The sequence below is a fragment of the Mustela nigripes genome, chromosome 9, assembly GCF_022355385.1.
Source record: "Mustela nigripes isolate SB6536 chromosome 9, MUSNIG.SB6536, whole genome shotgun sequence".
NCBI classification, from domain to species: domain Eukaryota; kingdom Metazoa; phylum Chordata; class Mammalia; order Carnivora; family Mustelidae; genus Mustela; species Mustela nigripes.
The window spans coordinates 49809008-49835053 of NC_081565.1; the positions used below are offsets into that span (position 1 = coordinate 49809008).

The following is a 26046-nucleotide window of genomic DNA, read 5'->3' on the forward strand; positions in this document are numbered from 1 at the left end:
CTATGCTCAGTACCCCACATGGAGCAGTTTTTTGAGAGAAGAAATAAACAATGTTCAGAAACTAAGTAACTTGCCAGAAATTAACTAGTAAGGTAGTAAATGAGCTCACTTCATCTTTACCGTATCTTGCAAACCGGGGGAGAAAGAAAGAATATGCATTACATCTGTTAAGCAACACCAGACTTCCACAAAGAAGTGGATTACAAAACACAGAAGGAAAACGGCTAACTCCTTGTTCCTGACATCACCACCTTTAGAATAACTGGTAGACATTTGATACTAGTGACTTAGGTCACAGACAGAGATGGAGAAATAATCATTCCACTTAATTCCTTTCTAACTACTCACTACAGGAGTTATTAAAAATGGAAAGAACTTCTTTGTTAGAAACTCAGTTCTTTGTAATGTTGCCATAATGTAAATGTCAAAACTCCATGATCCAATTTACAGCTTATTTTTTAATTGTACTATTCATGTTAAAACAATACCCTATGAGGAATTACTTGAAAGAAAGTCTTCTCTTCCTTTTTGAAATGGCTTATTTTCTAAAATGGCCATACGCGACATTATAAATACGTAGATTCATTACAAGAGAGCCAGTTGATAGTGACACTTGGTCTTTTTGATACACATAAATTAGGTATCAGCTGATGAATTTCATTAATTATAGCTACAAAGTACACTTTTTGGAATCTGACTTCAAAATAACCTCAAAGTTATTTTTAACAACAGCACATGTTCTATCTGTAAATTTATGCTACTCACTTTTATATATTTAAAACAGAAACCAGCTTTGTGCTTTATAGCAAATATAAATGGGTAATTTGGATAATGAAAATAAATGAATAACAGCAGGACTAATAGAGCTGATCCTATTTGTGATGCCTCATTAACTCTGGACAGGATGCAATTCACTACCCTGGGCCAGGAGCTGATAATGGCACAATGTGGAGCTATTAGTAAAAGAAGGTTGCAATAGGAAATTAACAGAAGGTCTGTTCATTCACTGGGACATCGGTATCCCCTTTTGTATGTATAACTGCCTTAAACCGTGCACTCAAAAAGAGAAAAAGTCAACGGCAAGAAGTAGTTGGGTTACTACTATTACTATCTCTACAGGCTAGTATTTATCAAGCTTAGAGTAAGAACTTTAAATGTTTGATTACTTAATCCTCCTAGTAATCCTACCAGGTAGTTACAAATCTTAGCCTCATTTTGCAGGTGAGGAAGCTGTGGCATAGGAACTTGCTCCTATGCCTCAAGTCCCATATAAACAAGTGATGGAGCCTAAATTCGAACCAGGCAGTCTGACTCCAGACCCTTTGCTCCAAACTATTCATAGGATGACGAATGCTGCTGTCCCCGCCCTGCCCTCCGTACCCCACTCCAACTCTTCCTTCCCTCCAACTTCATCTGATCTTGAACTACAACAAGCAAATAGAAATCCCAGTATTTCTTAGTTTGAGATACAAGTTGGGGAGAGACACCAGCACAGTGACCTGCCAATGATGATCAGTTTCTAGAGTGGGAGGGAAGGGGTGGAGTGTGGTTTGAAAAGATATATTCACTAAACCTGTTGATTTCATGTATAAATGATAGTGTTGAAACTAAATAAAATCTTGGACCATGGGACATGCATAGTCAAAAATGTTGATAAACATTGACATTCTCTGACCTCTAGCCACCATTAACGAGTTGTAAGATCCTGGGAAAATCATACCTAGTACCAATATTTCTCTGGGTTGGACTAGATCTCAAAGACAATGTTCTCCAAATGCTGGTCTGTGAAGAACTATAACAATTTCTGTGTTCTGGAGGCAAAAAAAAAAAAAAAAAAAAAAAATAAAAAAAAAAAATAAAAAAAAAAAAAAAAAAAAAAAAAAAAAAAAAAAAAAAGTTAAAAAAAAAAAAAAAAAATAATAAGAAAAAAAAAAAAAAAAAAAAAAAACAAAACAAAACTAAGTAGAGGGTAGTAACTTTCTCATGTTCAAATTAAAGATTGTCCTTGATTCTGAAATCAGGTTCTTACTCTTGTCCTTGATATTAACATTTCAGTTAAGAAATGATGATGGTGAAATACATGATTTAAGTTCTCCTTTTCTAATGCTCTTAGCGGAATAAGAAGTTACTTGCTTTATCTCCTTCTAGAAACTTTTTTGAGTTGTTGCAGGGTTATGACATCTCACATAGGGAACCACAAATTTTATGTATTTTTCAAGTTAAAATGTTTAGGGTTTTCTGCATTTCCACAGCACTTTACAGTTAGGCATTTTCATATGAATATCTCACGATAGTCTGAGAGACAGCCTTATTTCCCCCAGATTGAAAAACAGAATTCAGGAAGGCTGGTCAAGATTATGAAAGAAGAGCCAGATTCTAAGTTGTGTCCTTTGACTTTAAATCCTGTCTGCTTCTCAGCCCGTAAGTGCTTCATAAATCTGGTCAACCAACAGGATAAGGAGAGCGTTCTATAGAGAACTAATAAATCTGAGTTTCTGGGGGATGAGGACTAAGAGTCGTATCTTTTAAGAGCTCTCCAAGTGATTCTGGTATGCAGCTTAGTTTGGGAACCATTTCGGAACATCAGATGGTTCCTATCTCTAGCCACTCAGCCTCACCAGAGAAGTAGGAGTTTGGAAGTCAGACAGAACTCAGTACCTCTGGGCTGGTGCTGTGACTGAGCCTCAGTTCTTCATCTGTGAAATGAAGATAATGCTGCCTAATACGGAGAGTTGTAAGTGCAGCTGACCTTGGAATAATCTGAGGTTTAGAGCTGCCCACCCCTATGCAGCTGAAAATCCATGTACAACCTTTGACTCTCCAAAAACTTAACTACTTACAGCCTACTGTTGACTGGAAGCCTTGCCCATAACATAAACTGTTGATTAACAAATATTTCATGTGTTATATGTATGATGGACTGTATTCTTATAATAAAGTAAGCTAGAGACTAAAGAAAATGTTAAGGAAATAATAAGGAAAATATATTTTCTGGACTGTACTGCAATTTACCAATACAGTAAGTTTATATCACCTGTTTACAAGATGAAATGTCTCCATCAATATTGCTTTACTGATACAAAACACTGTAGGTGGTGTGGGTATTATTAATGTCCGAAATGCAGAGATCCTGTACAATCTGTGTTTGTGTGTGAGTTTTGATAGGTTTTAACTTTTTATGATAGATCTGTGCGTGTCCTACATTAGTAAATGATAAAATAGACTACCTCTACCTATATTTCATGCATTCATGACATAGCTAAATTTTTCTTAATTTTTTTGAAATTTCTAGGCTACTTGGTTCTTCTTCAGATTTTTTTTCAAATTGTTGCAAATTTCCAAATTTTTTCTAATGTAATTTGTTGAAAAAAAAATCCATGTGTAAATGGACCCATGAAGTTTGAACCCATGCTTTTCAAGGGTCAATTGTATTAGAAAAAAATAGACAAAAAATGCCTAGGTATGGTAGTCACTCAAAAATGGAAGTTACTTTATGATTAATATTACTACTATGAACGATTATACTGCCTAATACGACACTCCAATATTACTAAGAGTAAGGCATTATTATAAATGGTGATGATTCTAGAATTTTCCTGAAGCAAATCCCCAACAAATAGAGACAAGCCACTCAATCATGACCTTGGGACATTTTCTGGTCTCAGTTTCCTTCTCTATGGATTGTTAAGGTATCTCCTGGCTAGAAAGGGTTAAGATTCCACAGTCGTATTCAGTAGTTTAATAGTTGTATTTAATAGTTTGATAGTTGTATTTAATAGCTTAATAGTAAAAGGCCCAGTTTGAGGAAGTGGTTCTTTACTTGAGCATTAAACAGGTATTAACAGAAATAATTAGTACTTATGAATGACAACTCTCTGTAGTTACGCTGTCATTTTTTATCAAAGCAAGGCTATGTCCAAAGGTAGATATTTGCTTCTTTATACTTATAATTTATATCTGTCAGGCATCAAAAATATTTGAGACAGCTTGCCAAGAAAGTTATAATAAGGCAGAAAGCAAGCCAGAGAAAGAGCTAAGAATCCCCAACAAATGTTGTAGAAATGAGGGAAAATAGAGCAGAGAAAATGATTTTTTTTGAAAACTTAGAGAAACTGTTCAAGTGAAAAACTGCACATTTCATTTAGCATTGAGATTCCTGACAGTTTCAAAATTATGAAAATATGACTTTTTCTTGATGTTACTTACCAAAGACTAAAAATACAAATACACAGATAGAAGCTAAGTAAAGGAATTTTTTTTTCTAAGTAGAAAAAAATGTATGCATTTAAACTCGATGAAGTAGTAGTGAGTGCTTTTCTTACACTGACTGACTCTACTTTTGTCCTTCTAAAAATGTCTACACTGCATTTAAACATTCCATCTTTATTCCTCCGTCATCTTGCTATCATCTGCTCCTTCCCTCTTTTTTATAAAGCTGAAGTAGGCTCTAATCATGAAAATACAGGCTGTTACAGTAATGGTAGCAAGGATCCAAAATTATACCCATTACAAATTCATATTGAGTTATAATTTTTGATCCCCTGAGCATGATTAATTTGATTTATTGCTTTCTGCCCTTTGCCCTAGTTTTAATCAAAATGAAAACTCCTTTCTGGTTTTAGGCTTAGTTTTCTTACTATTTCCTCACTGTCACTGCCCTGACCCAGGCTCATACTTTGCCTCACCTTGGCTGATCTAAGAGTCTCCTTCCAGATGGATTCCTTGGTTTTAGGACCTTGCATTTCAAAGTCCAACAACTGCAGCTATATTAAATCTTTTAAAGACAGAGCTCTGACTTTGCTTTTTCTCCACCAAAACACTCCTGGCCACCCACTGTTTGCAGAGCCCTGCCCGTCTTCGATTCAAGCATCTATGATTTTCTCCCAAACAATCTCTCTGTCTTCTTACAGTAGACCTTGGGGGTGCCCTGCTCTCTAGCCAAATAGCGTATTAGTGCCTAAAAGCAATCCCAGTTATTTCATTTCCTTTCCCATGCTTTTGCCCCTTTTAGATATTCTTTTCAGATACTCTATAATTTACATTTTCCACCCCCCCCCAATCTAAAAAGTTAAACTCATAGGAATTGAAGTGAAGGAGGCATCTTATACTTGTAAACCAAACATCCAGCACTATTACTCCATATTTACTATATATAAAATTCATACTTTCACTGCTGAGATAGGATTCCCTTTCGGTTGCCAACATATATGAGGCCAGCTGGCAGGATTAGTCGAGGAAAGAAAGAGGCCACGTTGAACTCCCATGCCACAGAAATAAATGAAACCTAATTTGCTGACCTGTCTTGTTTATTTTGGTCCATTCATCAGTGTAATACAGTACAAACAGCTTTGGACTAGGTATCAAGAGACCAGGAATTTAGTTCCCTTTCATGATCAATCATATAACTTTCAGAAAATCATGTAATTATTCTGGGTTTTTTTCTCAATTTGCAAAATGGAACTCTGTCTGGTTTTACTCCAGTAGGAAAAACACATAAGAAATTATTATTTTATTTGCCATTCCCTACAACATAGCTTCTTGTCTATATGCATTTGCTTTACAATTCTCTATTATTCCCAAAGCTGTTATGGATTTCACAATTCCACACCAGTGAAAATCCCAGAGAAGGAAGCAGGCACCAAATATCACAAGTAATACTCAAATATATGGCTTTTTAGGACATTGACTAGATAATCTCTTAGGTGTTTCCTATCTCTAAAATAGTTAAGATTCTATATTCCAATTTGTATCTGAAATTCACATATCTCTTGTATATAAAGTCATTCACAGACATATATATATATATTACCTTGATCCTTCCACTTGGGAAGTGCATGGACATGCCGCAATTTCCCTGTCTCATGATGTTAGATTTTATGAAGGTTTAGCATGTCTGTCTCGCCTCTCATATACAGAAAATCATTCAGGATACCTCACGTTTCTTACAGTAATTCACATTACAGTTATTCCTTTTATATGTAAATATAGGTTTAGGTTTTAAACAAACATGTGAATTTGAAAAGACAAATTACTGAAACATATTTTACACTTATTCTTATATTGCTAGCTGAGATATTAGAGATTCTGAAGAGAGAAAAATTTCAACCAATATTGTCTTGGAAGAAGCAAAGATTCTCAGAATGTCTACTTAGTGAAATACAAAAAGTATATGGTCAAATTTCCATGGGAAATTTTAGCAACTACCTGCTCCAAAAACTAGGTTGGTCACCCTAATCCAAAGTTGAAGATGGCAAATACATCGCAAACATATTAACTACTAACTTTCTTACTTCTTACTAACTAACTAACTAGTTAGTTACTAACTCCCCACCCAACTGATAAATTGATACCAGAAATCAGATCTCTTTATTATCCCTATTTTAAAGACTTGCCTGGAGGAAATCTGACTTAGCTCACACTTCCATGCCTTTCAGGAGTTTGCCTGAACTTTCAACAAAATTACAATTACAATAATGAAGAAATAAATTTGCCTGGAGTTCACGTGGAAACTTCAGAGCTAATCTTACCCAAGGTATTCTGAAGCTCTAAGTAAATGAAAATCGATACCTCCAAATACACACACACACACACACACACACACACACACACACGCAGGCATGCACACACGCCAGAAATGCACATGCAAATACATTTTAGGGACAACCAAGGTAGAGGCAACTTCAGAGTCTAATACAAAACTGACACACACAGTCAAGATCTTTCAGCCTTTCATATTCAGCAGAGACTCAAAGAAAGGAAAAACAATTCCAGCCCTCTTTTCCTTAACATAAACTACAACATTTGTAGTTTCAACTGAAATTAAACCTCAATTATCAAATCTGTCATCCTTCATAAACTCTATAAAAAGGGACATTGAATGATTGAAATAGCAGGACTATATGAAAGGTATTTACATAGAGGCACTAAAACCTTCTGGGAAAATAGAATGGAAAGAAACCAGCACTTACTTGGCACAAACCACTGATGCACATATCCAAAGATTCTGTGTAGCAACGGGTACCATCTAAGACTTTAGGTGCAAGTTCAACAACCAGGGTTGTTCCTTTGGCTTGGCATTTGAGTGAACATGGATTGTCAGGGTCATTAGACACAGGAAGCCATTCATAAAACTGGCCATGGTGCTTGACATCATTGTGAGCGGAGCATTGCTGAGCCCGGAAGTCACCTGCTTCTGGTGGGCAGTCCTGGAGAAGAGAGGTGAGAGGGACACACAGGTGAAAAGGGCAGCCCAAACAGGGAACTGGGGCAGCCATGTGGTCTGTCAAAGTCTTAGAAAATAACACAAATGTCCTGGTGTTAGAGATGGACACTTGTATATCATGAGGGGGTCATAGGATTCTTTGGCTTTGAACAATGTAGAGCTTTGAGAAAGTGATCACCTGGAAATATATTTTTGGATTAAAGCTAAATGGAAAAAGTAACCAACTTGAGATCGATCTGATTTATACCCATTTCGTTGGTTAAGTCGTCACCCTGGAATCTATTTTCTGAAATATGTTGATTGGTCCACAGATCCCTCCCCAATGAAATACCATTTTGATTTCCTTGTAACTTCAGTAGACCTTACTAAAGTCAGAGGGTTAGTCAAAAAACATGTCTGCTGCTTTCAGTTCTAATAATGAAAGCTATGACAGTATTATAACAGCTCACAGCACAAAGCTGTGATAGTTTCCTTCAAACATTTTTTGTGTAATTGTGAGTTTTTCTAAAACTTAGGCTGCACGGTATTTAGAATTAAATATGGGGAGCAAAAAAGAGAAAAGAGCATTTATATCAGAATTTCCTTAGCATAAGGCAACACAGCAGAGTGCAAAGGTTTGGACTTCTCAGATGGGAGCAAAGCTATGATACAGTGGGTCTCTCTGAGACTAGGTTTCCTTTTGTTTAAACAGAGGCAATAATACTACTTAGCCTTCAAGGTCACTGTGAGAATTTCATGGGCTTATGTCAGCCAAATACTGGCATAAGAAAGAAAGTACATGGTAGCTATTACTATGATTATTCAATGAACCCACTGAAGAGAAAAAGCTGGAGAATTACGAGATTCTCTGAATTTGAATTTTAAATCACATTGGCAGAGACCAGTGGAAAATAAGAATGCTTTAAATGTATATCTTATAAAGGGCATTTTAAAATTAAAACTATAACCCAGGATGGCTATTATCTAAAACCTGATATATTTTAGTGAAAGCAAATGATACTCAACTTGAAAAAGGCAAGAATCACCCATTCCTCAGAAAGCCTTTTGCATATATTTATTTCATTCTCCATGTGTTCAGATTAGAATTTAGTATGGAAGGGTATAGAATATCCATTTGTTGGGGAGCCTGGGTGGCTCAATTAAGCATCTGGCTTCGGCTCATGTCACGATCCCAGGGTCCTGGGATGGAATCCTACTTTGGGCTCCCTGCTCAGCGGGCAGTCTGCTTGTCCATCCTCCTCTGTCCCTAAACCCCACTTGTGCTTCCTTTCTCTTTCTCACTCTCAGATAAATAAAATCTTAAAAAAAAAAAAAAAGCCTATTCATTTGTTGAAAGGCCTTTTCTATAATTTTTTTAAAAACCTCAAATAGGGGTTTGCATGTGGCCTTTAGCAGGTCTTGGTTACCACATCATCATTTTTAAGGGTTCTTCTTATACAAGGCTGCTTTCTCTGAAAATCTCTTTAAAGAAGCACGGTGAGAATAGCATTACTCTATTTTATAAAAGGGAATTTCTGACTCTTTTTTCAAACTTTAGTGGTAATACCAAGCCACATGTAAGGTTTTAATATTTGGGGCAGCATAAATTCTTTCTAGCCAAGATGGTGGATAAACATACACTTATTTAAGATGAACACAAAATAGTTTAAAATGCAATACAAAATCTCAAAGGTATTTTACTGATATTATAATACATGTTCTTGGAGTGAATAAAATATAGTATTAAGGGAAAAATTATATAATATAGGTATAGACACATAGGTACCCAATGAGGCTTAAGTGATTTCAAATATTGTCTGAAAAAAAGTATAATTAAAATTCATTACTTATTGGGGTGCCTGGGTGGCTCAGTGGGTTAAGCCTCTGCCTTCGGCTCAGGTCGTGGTCTCAGGGTCCTGGGATCGAGCCCCGCATCGGGCTCTCTGCCCAGCAGGGAGCTTGCTTCCGCCTCTCTCTCTGCCTGCCTCTCTGCCTACTTGTGATCTCTGTCTGTCAAATAAATAAATCTTTAAAAAAAAAAATTCATTACTTATTAATTTTGTAAATGATAGGCTACAACTTAAAAATTTTTTTAAAAACCTATCAGCTAATAAGCATGCTGTACTTTGTCTTTTGTGATAGTCTTTCTTCATGAGAACTAAAACAAAAACCACACCCTACAAAACTATGCCATGAATCACACAACAGGTAAGTTGTACGATGGTAACACAAACTGTCTGAACTTCAGTGTTTTAATGCAGGCTCCTTTCAGATCATGTATTCCAAAATAAAAGCAAAAACAGATTTTAGCAGTCACTCTTCATGGGTTCATGTTAAAAACAAGACCACAACTTGTTTACAAATCTGCTTAGCTCTCATTCATTAGCTTCTGTCCTGAGATAGCCCTATGACTGAACATTGCCTTCCAATCTACACATCCTCTTCCTAAAGTTCCCCCATCTGAGACACAACAGAGACCATTAATAAAAGCTGCTATCTATGATCAACAAGTTTCCTTGGTGGCCACTGAATGTGAGCTCCTACATCAGAACTGATAGCTTAGTTAATAATGTTTATTTTATTTTATTTTATTTTATTTTATTTTTCTGAGAGAGAGAGAGTGCATACAAGTTGTTCGGGGGCGTGGCGCAGAGCGAGGGGAGAGAGAATTTCAAGCAGACTCCCCGCTGAGTATGGAACCTGACAGGGGACTTGATCTCATGACCCTGAGATCATGAATACAAGAGTTGAATACAAGAGTTGGACATTCAACTGACTGAGCCACTTGGTGCCCCCAGTCAATGATGTTTAAATTAAGTGTTTTCAGTTGCATAATATCTGCCATCTCAAGAATCACATGATTTCTTAGTAGCACAAAAGAAATGCTGAAGTGGACTAAGGAAAGTAGAACGCTGGGGAAATTGTTCAGAATGGTCACAAACCCCTCTCATAATTAATCTTCACCTCTTTTTTCTAGAAATGAAAGTGAATCAGTGGTAAGGGAATTACAGGGTCAGGCTGAATCATCTCTGCATTAAAGTAATGAGGGTAATATATAATTAAGAGACCTCTTAGTATGAACCAGAGATAATTTTCTGCACTTATCCAATTCCGAGAAGAGTGTCAGTTATGTTTTTAAATTGATGTTACATCATCTTAGTAAGGACATAAAACTGCCTAGTCTCTTACAGCCCCTTCTATTCAACCAAATGTGTTGAGTCTTGCCATCTTTACTAAAATAAAGAAGACTCAAAGGCATTCAAAAGTAAAATAAGCAAAAGTTATAATATTAACACTTTTAGGTTTTCTTTTTCTGTGATGAAAACAGTAAACAGAAAATCGAGGAGCTGACTGTTGGTCCTGTTCTCAACTCACCTGTATCAGTGCAAGAGTATCTGTCACAGGTTTCGTGAACTTTCACAAGTGGAGAAATGTCCCTAGAATAATAATGCTTGGGAATTCCTTAACTCACTTTTATCATTACTGCCTTTTCTTCCACCCATATTTTTGTAGGGGTGGGAAAATACATTTTGCTAAATTGAGAATGTACTTAAAACCTGGCGTTGAGAGTTGGAAACTGAACTTGAACCTTTTTAATGTTTTAGTTTATTTGTACTTGGCAAAATGCAACTTCCTGTTTTAAGAAAAAGGATTTAAGAGGACTTATAAAACAGGTTCAGAAAGCTTCTTGGACATCAAATAGCTCTTACAAAATAACATTTTGATGATTTAAGTGTAAATGAATCAGAAACATATGAATCAAATTTCCCTTGAAATACACATGTTTAAAAATTAAGGGAAGAAGGATTTGGCAAAAGCTCCTTTGTTGAACCCAAAACATCTCAAGCATAGTTCAAGACCCTCGTTGAACCCCGATACAGCTGGGATCACCCAGCTGCAGGCGCAGAAACTCAAGCAGAGTCATCATAGCTTCTTGTCCCTCCAGTATGATCATAATAATTACAGCAGAACAGCTCTCATTTGTATAGAGATTCACCCTATACCAAGTTTCTAGCTTTTAATTATAATTTGGTTCATGAGACCACTATTTTTCCTAATCCCCCCAGAAATCAGATTTAGAAACAGATGCCCTAATTGTTTTGAAAAAATATTTACTGTTTTATCCTGGGCATCACCTTTGAAATATTAGCTTCTGGAGAGATGCTTTATGATACCACGTCAACAGCTCTGCCCATGAGATGTGGTTTTCCTTAGGTTATACTGAATGTAGAAGGTAATGGATATGAACACTGTGATTTTGGGTCTCATAAAATCTTAGTAGTAAGAATCATGAGTTTTCAGTGAGGATAATGAAAGAAGAAAACAAGTGAATGATTTATATACTTATGCACTGAACCTGGCTCATAGGTAGTAATGATGAAAACAATTAAGATTATTGAAAAGTCTAATGGCTATTTGAACCAGACACATCCTCCATCAGGAATATGGCAAAAAACATGGTGTGGGAAAGATGCCCTGGATTAAAGGTCCCCAACTTCCAGCCTCTCTTATGTCTCTAGAAACGCCATCAAGTGGAGATGGGGCAAGAAAGAGCAATCTAACACTTTCCCTGGCCTTCTGTCTACTTCCAACTAATTGTAATCTGCCTGTGGATTGACAAGCCTGTATCAGTGTACTGACTCAGGACTTCCTCACTCTGAAAAAAAAAATGTATTTTGTTTAAAATAGAGGATCCCATGAATTACTGTATTTAGCCTTTAATACAATATCACAGTTTTTCTCTCCAATTTTTAAATACTCGATGTTAATAGCAACAGAATTTTTTTCTTTAAAAGGACAGAAATAAAAATCTGACCTCTTATTTGCTCCCATTATAAATCATAAAATCCGTGGAGTTCTGCCATATATGAATCCAATTCAAAACACTTTCTGGTTAATCAACTAGCCAGTGGGAAAGATAAGATGGATCCCAGATGTCCCCTGATGATGATAGGTGGATCAGATTACATTGTGGAATAAAAGGGAGTTAGGCTTTCCAGAGTTTACCCACTGGATGGAATATAAAAGATGATCTCTCGGCAGCTAAGGTGGGAGCATCTGAAAGGCCTTTAAGATGATTTTGAAAAAATAATACAGAAAATAGATTTCTTTATTTTCTCTCTTTTTAAGGAAGACATTTTCTTTCCAGAGGGACATGTCTCTGCTTTACCTCTGTCATTCGATGGTTGACCTCTTCTGGTAACTTTTGTTATTAGCACCACGCTCTAACCAACTGAGCTAACCGGCCGCCTCTCTTCTGGTAACTTTTGCTGTTTCACTTAATGTATTATAGGAGAGCCATATTCTGATTCTGTGGTTTTGCTTACAGAGTCACTATTAATAACTGATAATAATCAAGAAAACACAGAAAATGTGTTTAGGTGGCCACATGAACTGTAGCCATGGAAGAAATCTATGCTTCCCACTCTACTTCTCTATCTTGTAACTGTTTTTCTGAATTTTTTATCGCCCCTTCATCCTGCCCTATCCACTCGTTCCTCATAAACGTTTCCATGCAGGAAACCAGAGCTGCTTAGTAAGGCATTTGCTCTCTTTGCTAGCAATTTGGGATTGCTACTTCATGATATAAACATATAGAGAAATTTATCAGCTACTTGATGACTTTAGAAAAACTTACTAGTTCTCAGTTTTATCGAAGAAACATTGGGAATCCTTGATGTACTGATGGTAAAATAGGAAGAGATTATAAGTTTCCTTCACAATAAATGGATGGAGGATCTGGAAAAATATATACCTAGAGCTTACAAATGTCTTAGCACACTTAAGTAGATGGCAGGCTGTCCTGTTTGTATATTTTTGTCTCCATTACTTGGCTCTCTGCTTCTTTTATTCAGAGTTGGGGTGATCATGGTATTTCGCCTGCCAGGTTAAGTATGGAGAGAGCCCAAACATCCATTGATTGATGAATGGATAAAGAAGATTTGGTACACACACACACACACGCGCGCGCGCGCACACATACACAGAGGAATATTATTCAGCCATTAAAAAGAATGACATCTTGCCATTTGCAATGATGTGGATGGAGGTAGAGAGTATTATGCTAAATGAAGTCAGTCAGTCAGAGGAAGACAAATACCATATGACCTCACTCATATGTGGAATTTAAGAAGGAAAACAGACAACCGTATAGGAAAGGGGAAAAGAAAAAAAGGAGAGAGGGAAACAAGCCACGAGCCATAAGGGACTCTTGATGATGAAGAACAAACTGAGGGTTGGTGGAGGAAGGTTGGTGGGGGATAGGCTAGAAGGATGATCGGGATTAAAGAGGGCACTCACGGTGATGAGCACTGGGTATCATAGGTAAGTGATGAATTACTAAGTTCTACTTCAGAAACCAATCTTGTATTATGTGTTAACTCACAAAATTTAAATAATACAAAATATAAAGAATAAAATTATAAAGATAATATTTTAAAAAAGTTAAGGGGAAATAACTAAACAGCAAATATCCACTGATACAACCCATGTAATACGGTATTTAATTCTCAGAAACAGAACCAATGTTTCAATTTCTATTTCCATCTCAGACTCCTCTCCTGAATTTCAGACTTTGATACACAAGGGCTTCTTCACCATCTGGAGATCTAAAACGTCACTCGCTCACCGGTCCAAACCTGAACCCCTGATCCTTTTCCTCTCCCCGGATCTGTTCCCTCCCCAGATCCTTCCCAGTCACAGTCAACTCCATTCTTTTCAGGCAGTGGTTCTCAAGCTTGAGGATGTATCAGAGACACCTGGAGGGCTTGTGAAAAATACAAGGTTGCTGGGACCCCCACCCTCCAGAGTTTGTGATTCGGTAGATCTGAGGTTAGGTCCAAGAACATGCATTTCTACAAGTTCCCTGATGATTCTAATGCTGCTAGTTTGGTGACCACACTTTATGAACCAGTGCCTTAGACTCATCCTTGACTCCCACATCTGATCCATTGGGAAAGACTGGTTTTTTAGACAAAGTATGTAGACTCTGACCACAGCCTAGTCTGGGCCATCATTATGTCACCTGCATTATTGCCATAGTCTCCTAACTGATGGTCTGTTTTCTACCCTGCTCTCCTAGAGACTTTTGTCAGTGTAGCAGCCAGAATGAGCTTATTAAAGCACAGAGCAAATTGTATAAACTTTCTGCTACAACTTTGCGATTCACTCAGATAAAAGCCAAAATCTTCATCTTAGCTGGAGGTAAAGATCTGACCCCATCACCCCTACTGTCATCATTTTTCACTTGGTTCCAGCCACACTGGATTCCCAGCTCTCTCTTGAATACTACAGGAATGCTTTTACCTTAGGACACAAGTTTTATCTATTCTCTCTGCCTGGAATTTTCTTTGCTCAGATTCCAAGTGGCTAATTACCTCACCTCCATCAAGTTTTTGCTCAAATATCACCTTCTCAAATAGACCTACCCTGAGTAATCTCCGTAAAATTACAACATCCACTCCCATTACTGATTCCTACTTATCCTCTCAACATTTCCTTTTCCCCCCGTCATACTTAATCACTTTCAAGTATACCATATAATTTACTCCTTTATCATGCTCATTTTTAATTGTCTGTCTCCTTCTGCGGAAGCATAAGCTCCAGAAGGACAGGAATCTTTGGCTGGGTTGTTTCATAGAATAGTACTCAGTGTTTGTTAAAAGAATGAGTGACTACAGTATGAACTAAATGAAATAGAGGTGCTATTTTTCATTGTAGAAACTCCAACTCTATTTTCTCATCTCTTGCAGGAAATCTAAATCTTGATAGCTTTCTCATTGCTGGGACATCTAAATACCCTTTCTTTAAAATACAAATATACAAGAATATTTGTGCATTTCAGACACTAGGAAAAGTGAGTAGGGATTCTTGCCTGCTTTCTGAACAGGCAGATTGATATTTCCTCCTTCACATCAACAAATTTAACAGGGTAATATTAAGAAACATAAAATGTGCTGAAATTATTTATTATTCAATAAATAGCCAGACATTTGTAAATTTTATATAACACTCCATGTTATATGCATGCACTATAAAGGGCTAATGTTAAGGTATCAAGCTTTATCCCCCAAATTCTGGCCACCTGCTTACAGTAACATCAACATCATCATCAAAACCATTTATTTGTAAAAGACTGTTAGCTGCTACATAAAATGAAATTAAACAGACATCCCTGCCCTGTCTAGACAGTCTGTATGGAGGCAATTCTATTATATTTCAAGAACACAATATTTAAATCTCTAACACATCATTGTGAGTGCAAAGTGCAGAAAATGGGGTCCATTCTGGAGGGTGGTGTTATAGAAGGTAGAGGTCATTCTTGGCTCGTTCTTCCTCCTTTTTGAAAATGCCAACAGACTTTCTTAGGACATGACATTTTCCTATACAAGACCTTTTTAAAAGTCCTTGTTTTTGTTCTCTTTTTTTCCTGGTGTAAAAGATGTGCTGATTTTCTTTATTCTTCTTCCAAACCGTCAACACGTTTGGAAAATAACATCTTTAAGGGTAAGTCCCCACAAAATCTAATCATTAACCATTTTAATGCCTTACTCTGGATCAGGTTTAGGCTCAATCAAAGAACATCTTTACAGATTTGGGACCCTGTAACATAGTATGGAACTCTCTAGTTTATTCAGACTTTGGCTGTGCCCTACTCTGTGCCTCCTAAGTGAACACTGATTATGGGTATACTGAACAGCTCTAAACCACTCCAGTGTGTCATTCAGGTCCAGACATAAGAGATTCAAAAATGTATGATATAATAAATCATTAACCACACCCAACTTACTTGATTAGAGCTTGTTATCTGGAAACAAATGCTTTGCCTGGCTAGTTTTTAATGACTCCAGGCATCTGAGAGCTGATCTAAGCAAAAACATTTAAAACATTTAGTTTTAGAAGTTCTTTTTTTTTTCCTTTGGGTAGCTTTTATTTCAGTACTTTTATTTTTTCTCCTTTGAACAATGCAGACTCTCGGAATCTAATTCCCCAGAGGTATTTGTAAGACTGGTTGTAGTTTGTCATGTTAGACTCTTAAATTCTCTCAATTTTGAAAATATTCATTCCTTGAGGCCTTTTATTATTTTTAGTCCCTTTTTTTGAATTAGCTCCAATTTAGCAGTATCTTTTCTTAAATCAGCATTTCTCCCTTTTTATGATTTTTTTTATAGTTTTAAAATAAACGTTTTCCCCTGCCCTTCCAAATCAGCATATTGGAAGTGGTCATTTATAATTCTTTTTTGGGACATAGCATACAATTTCATTTTATAAGCACACAATTACATAGGGTTTTTTGTTGTTGTTGTTGTTGTTGTTGTTTTCAAACTGCATTTACCAAAATATTTGTGGCAGAGAGTCAAATTAGAGGAAAGACTATACAAAGGGAATATTTTAGCTGATAAATACTTAAACTGTCACGACTGCATAACAATTTCACTGTTTCTATTTATTGGGAAAGGGTACTATAGCTTGGCATATTACAAAGGAGCAAATATTAAGACTGAAATTGTCTTCCAGAACATGCGGGGTTTGTACCAGTCACTTGAAAGAAAAATGAAAAAGGACACTGTCTAGAGCAATTCAGGATAAATACCATGTTAGAAAATTGAGAGGAAACCCCCACATTCTTGCCTCACCTTCTTCTCTCCATCACTGTCTGGCACAAACCGCCTGATGTGCCCCGCAAGCTTCACTTCATTTTGACTGCCAGTGAATCCCGAGAGCTTGTCTGTTTTCCTGGCATTGTATCTAATAAGGGCTCCTTTTTGGAGGCAGATGATACAGTACTGTGAATGGCTTGAAATAACCACTAGGCACTCTTTGGGTAAGGACCTAGAAGTTGTTTGCTATCTTTTCGCAGTTCCCTTCTAAATTTCCTTCCTTTTACTCCTAGGGGCTTAGGACTTACATGCATCACTAATCAAATCTCTGCCTTCTCTCCTCTCTCTTTTGACCTCGCCCAGGAGGATGGGTCCATCACTGTTCCTTTAATCCTTCTCTAGCCAGCTTCTAGTTATAGCCATTGATTGGACCATTGGGTGCCATTTTCAGAACACAGTGAAAGGAGTAGGCTCTTAAATGAAAGGGAAAGGTCTATCCCTGCTAGGGTCTCAAGATTTACCCTAGTGGAAAGGTGGCTGGTACTGTCCTATGGTAGATTTGTGGGCTAATGGAACACAAATGGGTTAAGGTAAGTTTAAATCCATATGGGCACATGGTAAGTACTCAACAAGTGTTTGCTATGGTTATTATTGGAGGTATTGGGCTACATAGATTTAGGGGGACTTCAGAAGGACTTCAGATTGGGTTTTTTTCATCCAGGTTTGCCTTCCCCATTGTCTTGCTATCTCCAGAACTACTTTATTTCATTGTTTAAGCATCATTTTAATTAAAGTAACTTATCTGAATGCCTTAACATATGAATCTAATCAAACAATATCACGTGCCAAATGTACTGGGTTATAAGTTTAATGGATGACAACACTCAGCTTTGTTCCTATGTGCTCATACTTCTTAGTTTGTTGATCTTGGACCACGGACGTATTTTAAGAAACCAAAAAGGAATTAGAGAAATATATTTTTTGACCCCTAAAGCCCAGTGTTTTCAGGTTGTCCTTTGAAACTTAAAGCATGGCCTCCGAGCTCCAGACTCATCCTGAAGAGCTCATTGCTCCAAAGTTGATTCTCTTGTCTTCTGCCTGTAAACCTTCCATTTCCTTCAGTGGGCAGCAGGAGGCTAAGGTAAAGAGGGATGCAGATGGATTCAACTTATCTAGAGTCAGTTTTGGATGAATAATAATGCTTTCTACTTCATCAATCCCAATAACTGTTAATTATATATGTTCAAAAAACAGAGACACTTGCCAAAAAACAGGCTATGGGGAATAGTCGGATATAGTCCCTGACTTTGTGATGCTCACCATTTGAAGGAGGAGGGTGGGTATTGAGGCCATATCTCAAGCTACAGGATTACAGGGAGAGTGGCAGAAAATTTGAAATTAGAAGATAACTTCTGGATAGAGATTACTTCTCTTCATATTTTGTTTCCCTTTAAGCATGAATCCAGACAAGGTGACAAAGGAAAGAGCCATGAGGCACACTGTCAGTATTCCTTAGAACTCTTTCAACCTGTTTTTCCTGTTCAGTGTGGTGTGGCAGTGTGACAAATACCTTAGCATGTTTCTGCGGGAGCTGACCGCACTTTTCTGTTCTAAAGGCTCAGTTCTCCAGACTTCTCTCCAACCTCCCCACACTTTACATTGGAATACTTGTCATTCCCTCAATGCTGAGTTCCTCTGACTGATTTTATCCAATATGGTTTCCATAATCACCCAGCTGACTCCTTAAATCTTAGGTATCACTTCCTGGTCATCTTCCCTGACAGCTTCCCATTCTCCGCCTGTGCCAGGCAACTCCTTCTGAGATGCTGTAGCACCCTGTAACTACTTTCATTCTTGGACTAACCAACCTGTATTTTATTTTTGGCTTACTAAGGGCCTATGATGAGCCTGGAACAAACTTTATGCCAGAGAAGTATCTGTTACTCAATCCAATCAAAGACTGGATGAAGGGACTTCTAGACATAACAAAATGTAGGACTAGATTCTTTGAGGAAGCTTCTTACCACAGAACACCTAAAAACACCATAATTCATAAAAATAAAATAAAAGAAATGTTAAATGGACAGCTGAGTTGGCAAGGAGCTTTTCTCAGAGACAAAAGGAATGAGAAAGCATGAATTCAGAGAGGAAATTAATGGATATCCTAAAGGGATCTGCTGGTTTCCTGGTGGTTTAGAGATTTCCATTTTCATAGCCTCTAAGAGAGGGTACAAGGGATAACATTTATGGACTGTAAGCTGTGGAAGAGTATCAAGATCCCCCACCTAATGCCTAGACCTTAAGACAAAACCCTCAGAGAGGACTAGGAAAAGGGGAGAAACAACCCCACTCCGTTTCTGCAAAAGGCCAAAATATGGAGATAGTAAGGAGATTAGTGGTTTCTGGGTTATGAAGAAGAGAGTGATGGATAGACCACAGGGATTTTTACTGCACTGTAACTTCTCTGTATGATACTACAATGGTGGACGTATGAAATTATCCATTTGTCCAAACCCATAGAATATACAATAACAAGAATGAGCCATAATGTAAGCTATGGACTTTGGGTGATTATATGTCAATGTAGGTCAACTGATTGTAATAAGTGTTAAATAAATAAATAGTAATAAATGCACCCCCACTCCAGTGAGGGTTGTTGCTAGCTTAGGCTTAGTTGCTAAGACTCTGCTTGTGCTAGGCATAGGCACATGGGAAATCGTTCTGCCTAATTTTGCTGTGAACCTAAAACTTCTGTGAATAGCAGAGTTTATTAACAAACAAAAAAAACAACAACAACAACAAAAATGGGATGATACCAGCAAAACAAAAGCACTCAGCTTCACAGAGAAAAACAAGGAAACTTGCCTATGAGGAATGGGGCAAAAGTCTCCTTCAGAATTCCGAATAACAGGACTCAAGAGAATCTGGGACACAATTCACACAAAACAGACAGTGAAGAACTTTGTATAAAGTGGTCTTGATTCATTCTGATCACTACCCCATCCCAACATCCTCTCCCTCAAAAGCAGATGTAGTTCTCCCAGAAAGTACACGCACTAACCTAGGCTACAAGGAGAGTGGTCTTAAATTTCAACAATCATGAAAGCACATAGAAATATCACAAAACATATGAGGAAAAAAATGTGACATGAAAAGGAGACAGTAGAAATAAGGAAACACAAAAAATTCATGTAGGAAAATTATCAGACACAGAATACAAAATAAAATTTAATATGCTAAAGGAGAATTTTTAAAAAATGATAAAATGGAAGGTAGGCAAATAAAATATACAGAAAGGCTTAGAGACTTAATAGATGGGGAGAATATCATGAGAGACTCTTGACTCTAGGAAACAAACTGAGGGTTTGTTTCATGAGAGACTCTTGACTCTAGGAAACAAACTGAGGGTTGAGAAAGGCGAGGTGGGTAGGGGGGATGGGGTGATGGGCATTAAGGAGGACATTAGGCAGTAAGGAAGACACATTGTTAAATGGAAAGAAGAGTTGAAAAAAAAAGGGAGAAGAGTTGAAATTACAGAAGACACACAGTACAGAGAGGCAAAGATATAGAAAGCATGAGAAAATTATTTTCCAAGAATTTTCTTGGAAAAATAATTAAAAAAAAATTAAAAATACAAATCCTGCACCAGAAAGTCCAATGAAAATCAAAAAGCATAAACAAATGATCTGTTCTACACAGATCATAGCTAACTGCAGAATACCAGTAATAAAGATAAAATCATAAAAGAAGTAACAGAAAAGACAAAGGAAAAACAATTAGAATGCCAACTGGCTTCTCAACAGCAAATATGGGAATTAGAAGTCAATGCACACCTCTTTAAAGTGTTAAGAGAGATAATTATTTTCACAGCAAAATTAATATTTAAGAGAACTAAGTACAGATACTTTACACAAACAACAAGAAAACCAAGAGCACTTATTTCCATTTAACCCTCACTGAAAGAACTTCTAAAGGACGTACTCCTTGAATATCTAGGACTTAAGAAAGAATAGAGATCAAAGAAAATGGACTATTTCAAGTATAGCTAAATAAACATTGACTACATGGAGTAATCTGTGGGGCTAATAAAGATGAGCTGACTGTATAAAGCACTGACTACACAAAACATCTAATCTGTGGGGTTAATAAAAATGGAGCCCAAACACTTGACAACAAAGGCATATAAGTTTCCAGGAGGGTAATTAGAATGAAAATGTTTTCAAAGACTTGAATTGTTTGATAGGTAGGTACAGATACTACTTAACTTTAGCTCTTTGGTATGTATATTGAGATATAGAATAACCGCTAAAAGAATAGCAAATGATGTATAACTTTAAAACCAGTAGATGGAAAAGTGTAATAAAAAAGTCTCAGTAGTTCAAAGAAGGCAAACAAGGAGAAAAGAAATGTTGAGGGACGCCTGGGTGGCTCAGTGGGTTAAAGCCTCTGCCTTCGGCTCAGGTCATGATCTCAGGGTCCTGGGATCGAGCCCTGCATCGGGCTCTCTGCTCAGCAGGAAGCCTGCTTCCCCCACCCTCTCTTTGCCTACCTCTCTGCCTACTTGTGACCTCTGTCTGTCAAATAAATAAATAAAATCCTTAAAAATAAAATTAAATTAAATAAATTAAAAAAAAAGAAATGTTGAAGTAGGAACTAGAGATCCCAAAATCTGCTGGTAGACACAATTCTGATTTTATCATTAATCATAGTAAATGCTAAGAGTGAAGAAAGCAAAGATGTCCAGATTACAATTTAATCTGTTACACAAATCTTGTGTAAAGTTACACAAGATACTCAAACTTAGAGATATATTGAAAGTAAAAGAATGAAAATGATATATGAGATAAATCTAACATAATGAAATGTAGACTAGCTATAATAATATCAGACAAAATAGATTTTGAGGCAAAAAGCACTACTACTGATAAATATGGTCACTACATTATGAATAAAGGTAAAATTCCCCAGGAATAAAACCTTTTTAGAATGCATATCTATTAATAGGACATGTTCGAAAGAATTCAAAGAGATCACAAGGTGAAATTGGCAAATTAGCCAACAAAGTAGAACACTTCAAAAATTCTTCTCTCCAGCAGGTTAAAAAAAATCGTTGAAGTAAGAGATTTGAAAAGCACATTTAAAATGTTTGATATACTCATATATAGAAGCTTACGCCTCTAGATCAGGGATTGCATGTTTTTTCCAACAACACGTGGATGTTAGGTCATAAAGAAAATATTAACAAACTTCAAAGAAATTGAGTTAAAAAAATCACTTTTAACAAAATTAGAATATAACAGTTAGAGACCAATAAAGATTATTTGAAAACTGCCATATATTTGGAAGTTAGTAGACTAGTAAATAACTGTCAAATTTCCATTACTTTTGCTTCAAATTATAAATACCTAGAACTGAATAATGAAATTCTCTTTATTGCACTATGGGAAGCAACCAAAGCAGTATTTGGTTGAACATTTATATGGGGAAACAAGATAGTCTGAAACTTAATACACTGAGCATCAAACCTAAAAAATTAGGGAAAGCACAATAAAAAAATCCAAAGAAAGCAGATGAAATATAAATAATACAAATGCAAATAATACAAAGATCAATGAAACGAAAAATATAGAAACCATAGACTCAAGAAAGCTGAAGTTTGGCCATTGAAAAGACTAATAAATTAGATGAATTTCTGAAAATGTTATCAAACGGTAAGATGAAAAGAAAAAAAAACAAATCCGAAACACAATTAATGGACACAAAAAGAGCACAGATATAAAAGATAGTAACAGAAAAGCATGACCAGCTTCATGCCCATAACATATGAAAATTTAGTCTTAGGCAAAATCTGTTCAAAAGGAAAAGAATACTCAAGAAGAAATAGAAATAACGAAAATAAAAATAAACATTTAGCATTTACTATGAATTTAGTGCTGTCCTACGTGGGTTACCTATATCAACTCACTTAGTCCTCATGACACAACTACGTGTCCTATTTTACAGCTGGGACAACCGAGGTACCATGAGGTTAAATGACTTTTATATAGTTAGTAACTCAACATTGAGACTGAACATGGAGAGTGTGGCCCCAAATTTCATTCTTTTTACTACCACGCTCTACTTCATAATAGCCTTTAAAGAAATTCAATCAGTAATTAAAAATCTCACAAAGAAAAAAACTTTGCTCATGACTTTACAAGCAAAGTCTACTAGACATGAAAGGATCAGACAATCACAATCTGAAATAAATTCTTCCAAAGACTAGAAAAAGAAGGAACGCTTCCCATTTTATCAAAATGGGTAAGGATTACCAGGTAGGGATTGTATATGAAAGAAAATTACTCATAAACATCCATGCAGAAGACCTGAATAAAATCTTAGGAAACCCAAACCAGACATACATAAACTGTAATATATGTGACCAAGTTGGGTATATTCCAGGAATATACCCACAGGATTAGACAATTTAAGGTCATATAATATCAAGCATTGGCAAGGATATGGAATCAAGAGAATATATATAATTCGTGTGGGGCTGAGAATAGAAACAATCACTGAAAAAAACTGTGGAATTGCTTTGTTAAGTTTGAGCAACCACTATCTTGTTTTGTATTTTCTGTTTATTCTGGCTTTTCTTTGCTATTTTTTTCCTTCTTCCTGAACTTCTATTAAGTTGGCAAGATTCTCTTTGTTTTCTAGTATTTCTTCTGCTAGTTTGGAAATTATAGATTGCATTTCCATTCTTTAAATGGGTACTTTAAAATTTTTGATAACCAACTTGAATTTTGTAAAAATCTCACTGTATTTGGTGTTTCCATCCTCTTCTCAAATACTGCAAAGATCTTAATATCTACTAAACACCACAATGCTGTTAATACACAAACATTAATTGAAAACAAGTTGTGTTCAACCATTGGTTTACTGACTGTATTCAATTTATTTCTTTTATTAAAATATTTTATTTATTTGAGAGCGAGGGAGCACAAGTGAATGGGGAGAGGGGCAGTGGGAAGAGAGATGGGGAGCCCAACATCAGGGCTCAATCTCAGGACCCCAAGATTGTAACTTGAGCCAAAGGCATATGCTCAACCAATTGGGCCACCCAGGCGCCCCATGACTTCATTTTTCTGTTGCTCCCTTAACCATTACCATAAACCCAGATTGATTATCTCACAATTCTGGAAGAAAGAAGTCCAGGTAGAGTGTTGCTGACTGGGTCCCTGGCTTCCTTACAGTTTTCTTTCTTGAGGCCAAAGCAAGGTGTTGGAAAGGCTAAGTTGCTTTCTGGAGCCAGGAGATGAATCCACTTCTAAGTTCATTTGGGTTTTCGGCCAAATTCAATTATTTGCGGTTGTAGGACAGAGGTCCCTCTTTCCATGCTAGATCAGCTGGAGGCAAACAGGCTCCTAGAGGTTTCTCTCTCTGGTCCTTGAGCAGGGCCCCCTCTGCTTCAGAGCCAGTCACAGTGTTTAAAAGCCTTCCTATGCTGTGGTCTCTCTGACTTCTTCTGTCATATCTTTTCTGCCTCCAGCTGCTGTAAATTCTTTGCTATTAAGGTGTCACATGACTAGAGTAGACCCACCTAGATAATTCAGGCCACTCTTCCTGTCTTAAGGTCTGCAACCTTAATTACTTTGGTAAATTCCTTTTGATATGCAATGCGACATATATTCTCAAGTTATGGGGAATAAGGAATGGGTATATTTGGGGGACCCTTCTGTCTACTACCACCTTAACTACAGCTGTTAGCATAGGTTGGGTGATTTTTTTTTTTTTTTGAAGATTCTATTTATTTGAGAGCTCAAGAGCCAGTGAGCATGAGTACTGGGGGTAGAGGGCAGCAAAGGGAGAGAAGGAATCTCAAGCAATTCCCCACTGAGCAAGGAGCCTGACTCGGGGCTTGATCCCAGGACCCTGAGATCATGACCTGAGCCAAAGGATAATGCTTGACTGAGCCACCCAGGTGCCCCCCGTTAGGTGATTTTGAAAATGCAGACTATCTCCAAAATCTACTCGGCTTAATTCAGTAAAGATTCATCTCACACTCATAGAATCTCTGATTCTGCACAGCAGCTGTAACTGTGGGGTATCTGTGGGGTAACTCAGTGACTTATATTGGGAGAGGATGTATTAACTGGTTGAACAGTGCTTCTCAAACTTTAATGCACAGACGTGTCATCTGAGGGATCTCCTTACAATGATGATTCTGACTTGCAGACCTGGATGGAGCCCAAGACTCTTTCAGTTCTCATGTGAGCCCAGATGATGCTAATGCTGCTGGTTCCCAAACCACCTGTGAGAAGCGAGGTTTTGGAACACGAGGTCTCCTTGGTCACTACTACAAGGCAGAAGAGTCATTATGAAACTGACCTTGATTGTTTCCCCCTGAAAATAATATATATCATTTCAATTCATATTTCAGTGGCCAACGCTCCTCATTTACATGGTATTGTCTAACTTGGTTAGAAAAGTTCCATACTCTCATATGCTAATTAGGAATGGAGAACTAGGAATATTAGTAATGAAACAAACATGCATACACAGACACGCTCTCACACCCCTGCAGGATCATCATTGTTTTTTTGTATGCCTGTATGGTTTCTTAGAGTCTACCTCTTTCTTTCTGAAACTCATCCTGTAATAATTATTTTAGTGAAAAATCTGTGAGTAATGAAGTCTCCTGTCTTTGTATATCAGAACACATTTTGGGTTTTGCCTATAGCATTGATTGATAGTTGAGGGTACCAAATTCTACACTGATACTTCTTTTCTACTAGCACTTCTCAATTAGCACTCATTATCTTCTAGATTCTTGGTGATGGAGAAGTGTCTGCCTTTAGTCTAATTTTCATTCCTTTATGGGTTATTTGTTGTTCCTCTGGTAGCTTTTAGTATTTTCCCCTTTTCTTTCATGTCAGACTATTCTTCTGATGTCAAAGACTATGACATGTGTAGGTCTGTATTTTATTTTTTCTCTTCAGCCACAATTCTAGTCTGAGGACTCTGGTCCTCAGAATTCCCTTCTGGAATATTTGAAATGTCATGTCCCCCATTCTCTTCTTTGAAAGTTCCTCTTACATGTATATAGAGAGTGAATATTTTATTTGTTCTCTATCTCTTAAAGGCTCTGTCATATCAGGTACCTGGAAGTTTGAGCTGTATTTTGGGTAAATTTCTAATTGTTATCTTCAAATTCACTAGTTCTCTCTTTCTGTCCGGTCGGGAATTCATCTCATTTAATGAGAT

The 26046-nt window shown here is 36.9% G+C and overlaps 1 protein-coding gene across 1 annotated transcript in view; it reads right to left on the minus strand.

Annotated features, from left to right (window-relative positions):
* Positions 1-26046, minus strand: part of ADAMTSL1 (ADAMTS like 1) — a 381590-nt gene that overhangs the window by 286192 nt on the left and 69352 nt on the right. Inside the window, exon 4 of the mRNA XM_059411591.1 lies at positions 6969-7205. Coding sequence (XP_059267574.1) covers positions 6969-7205 — 237 coding nt within the window. The remainder of the gene's footprint in view (positions 1-6968; positions 7206-26046) is intronic.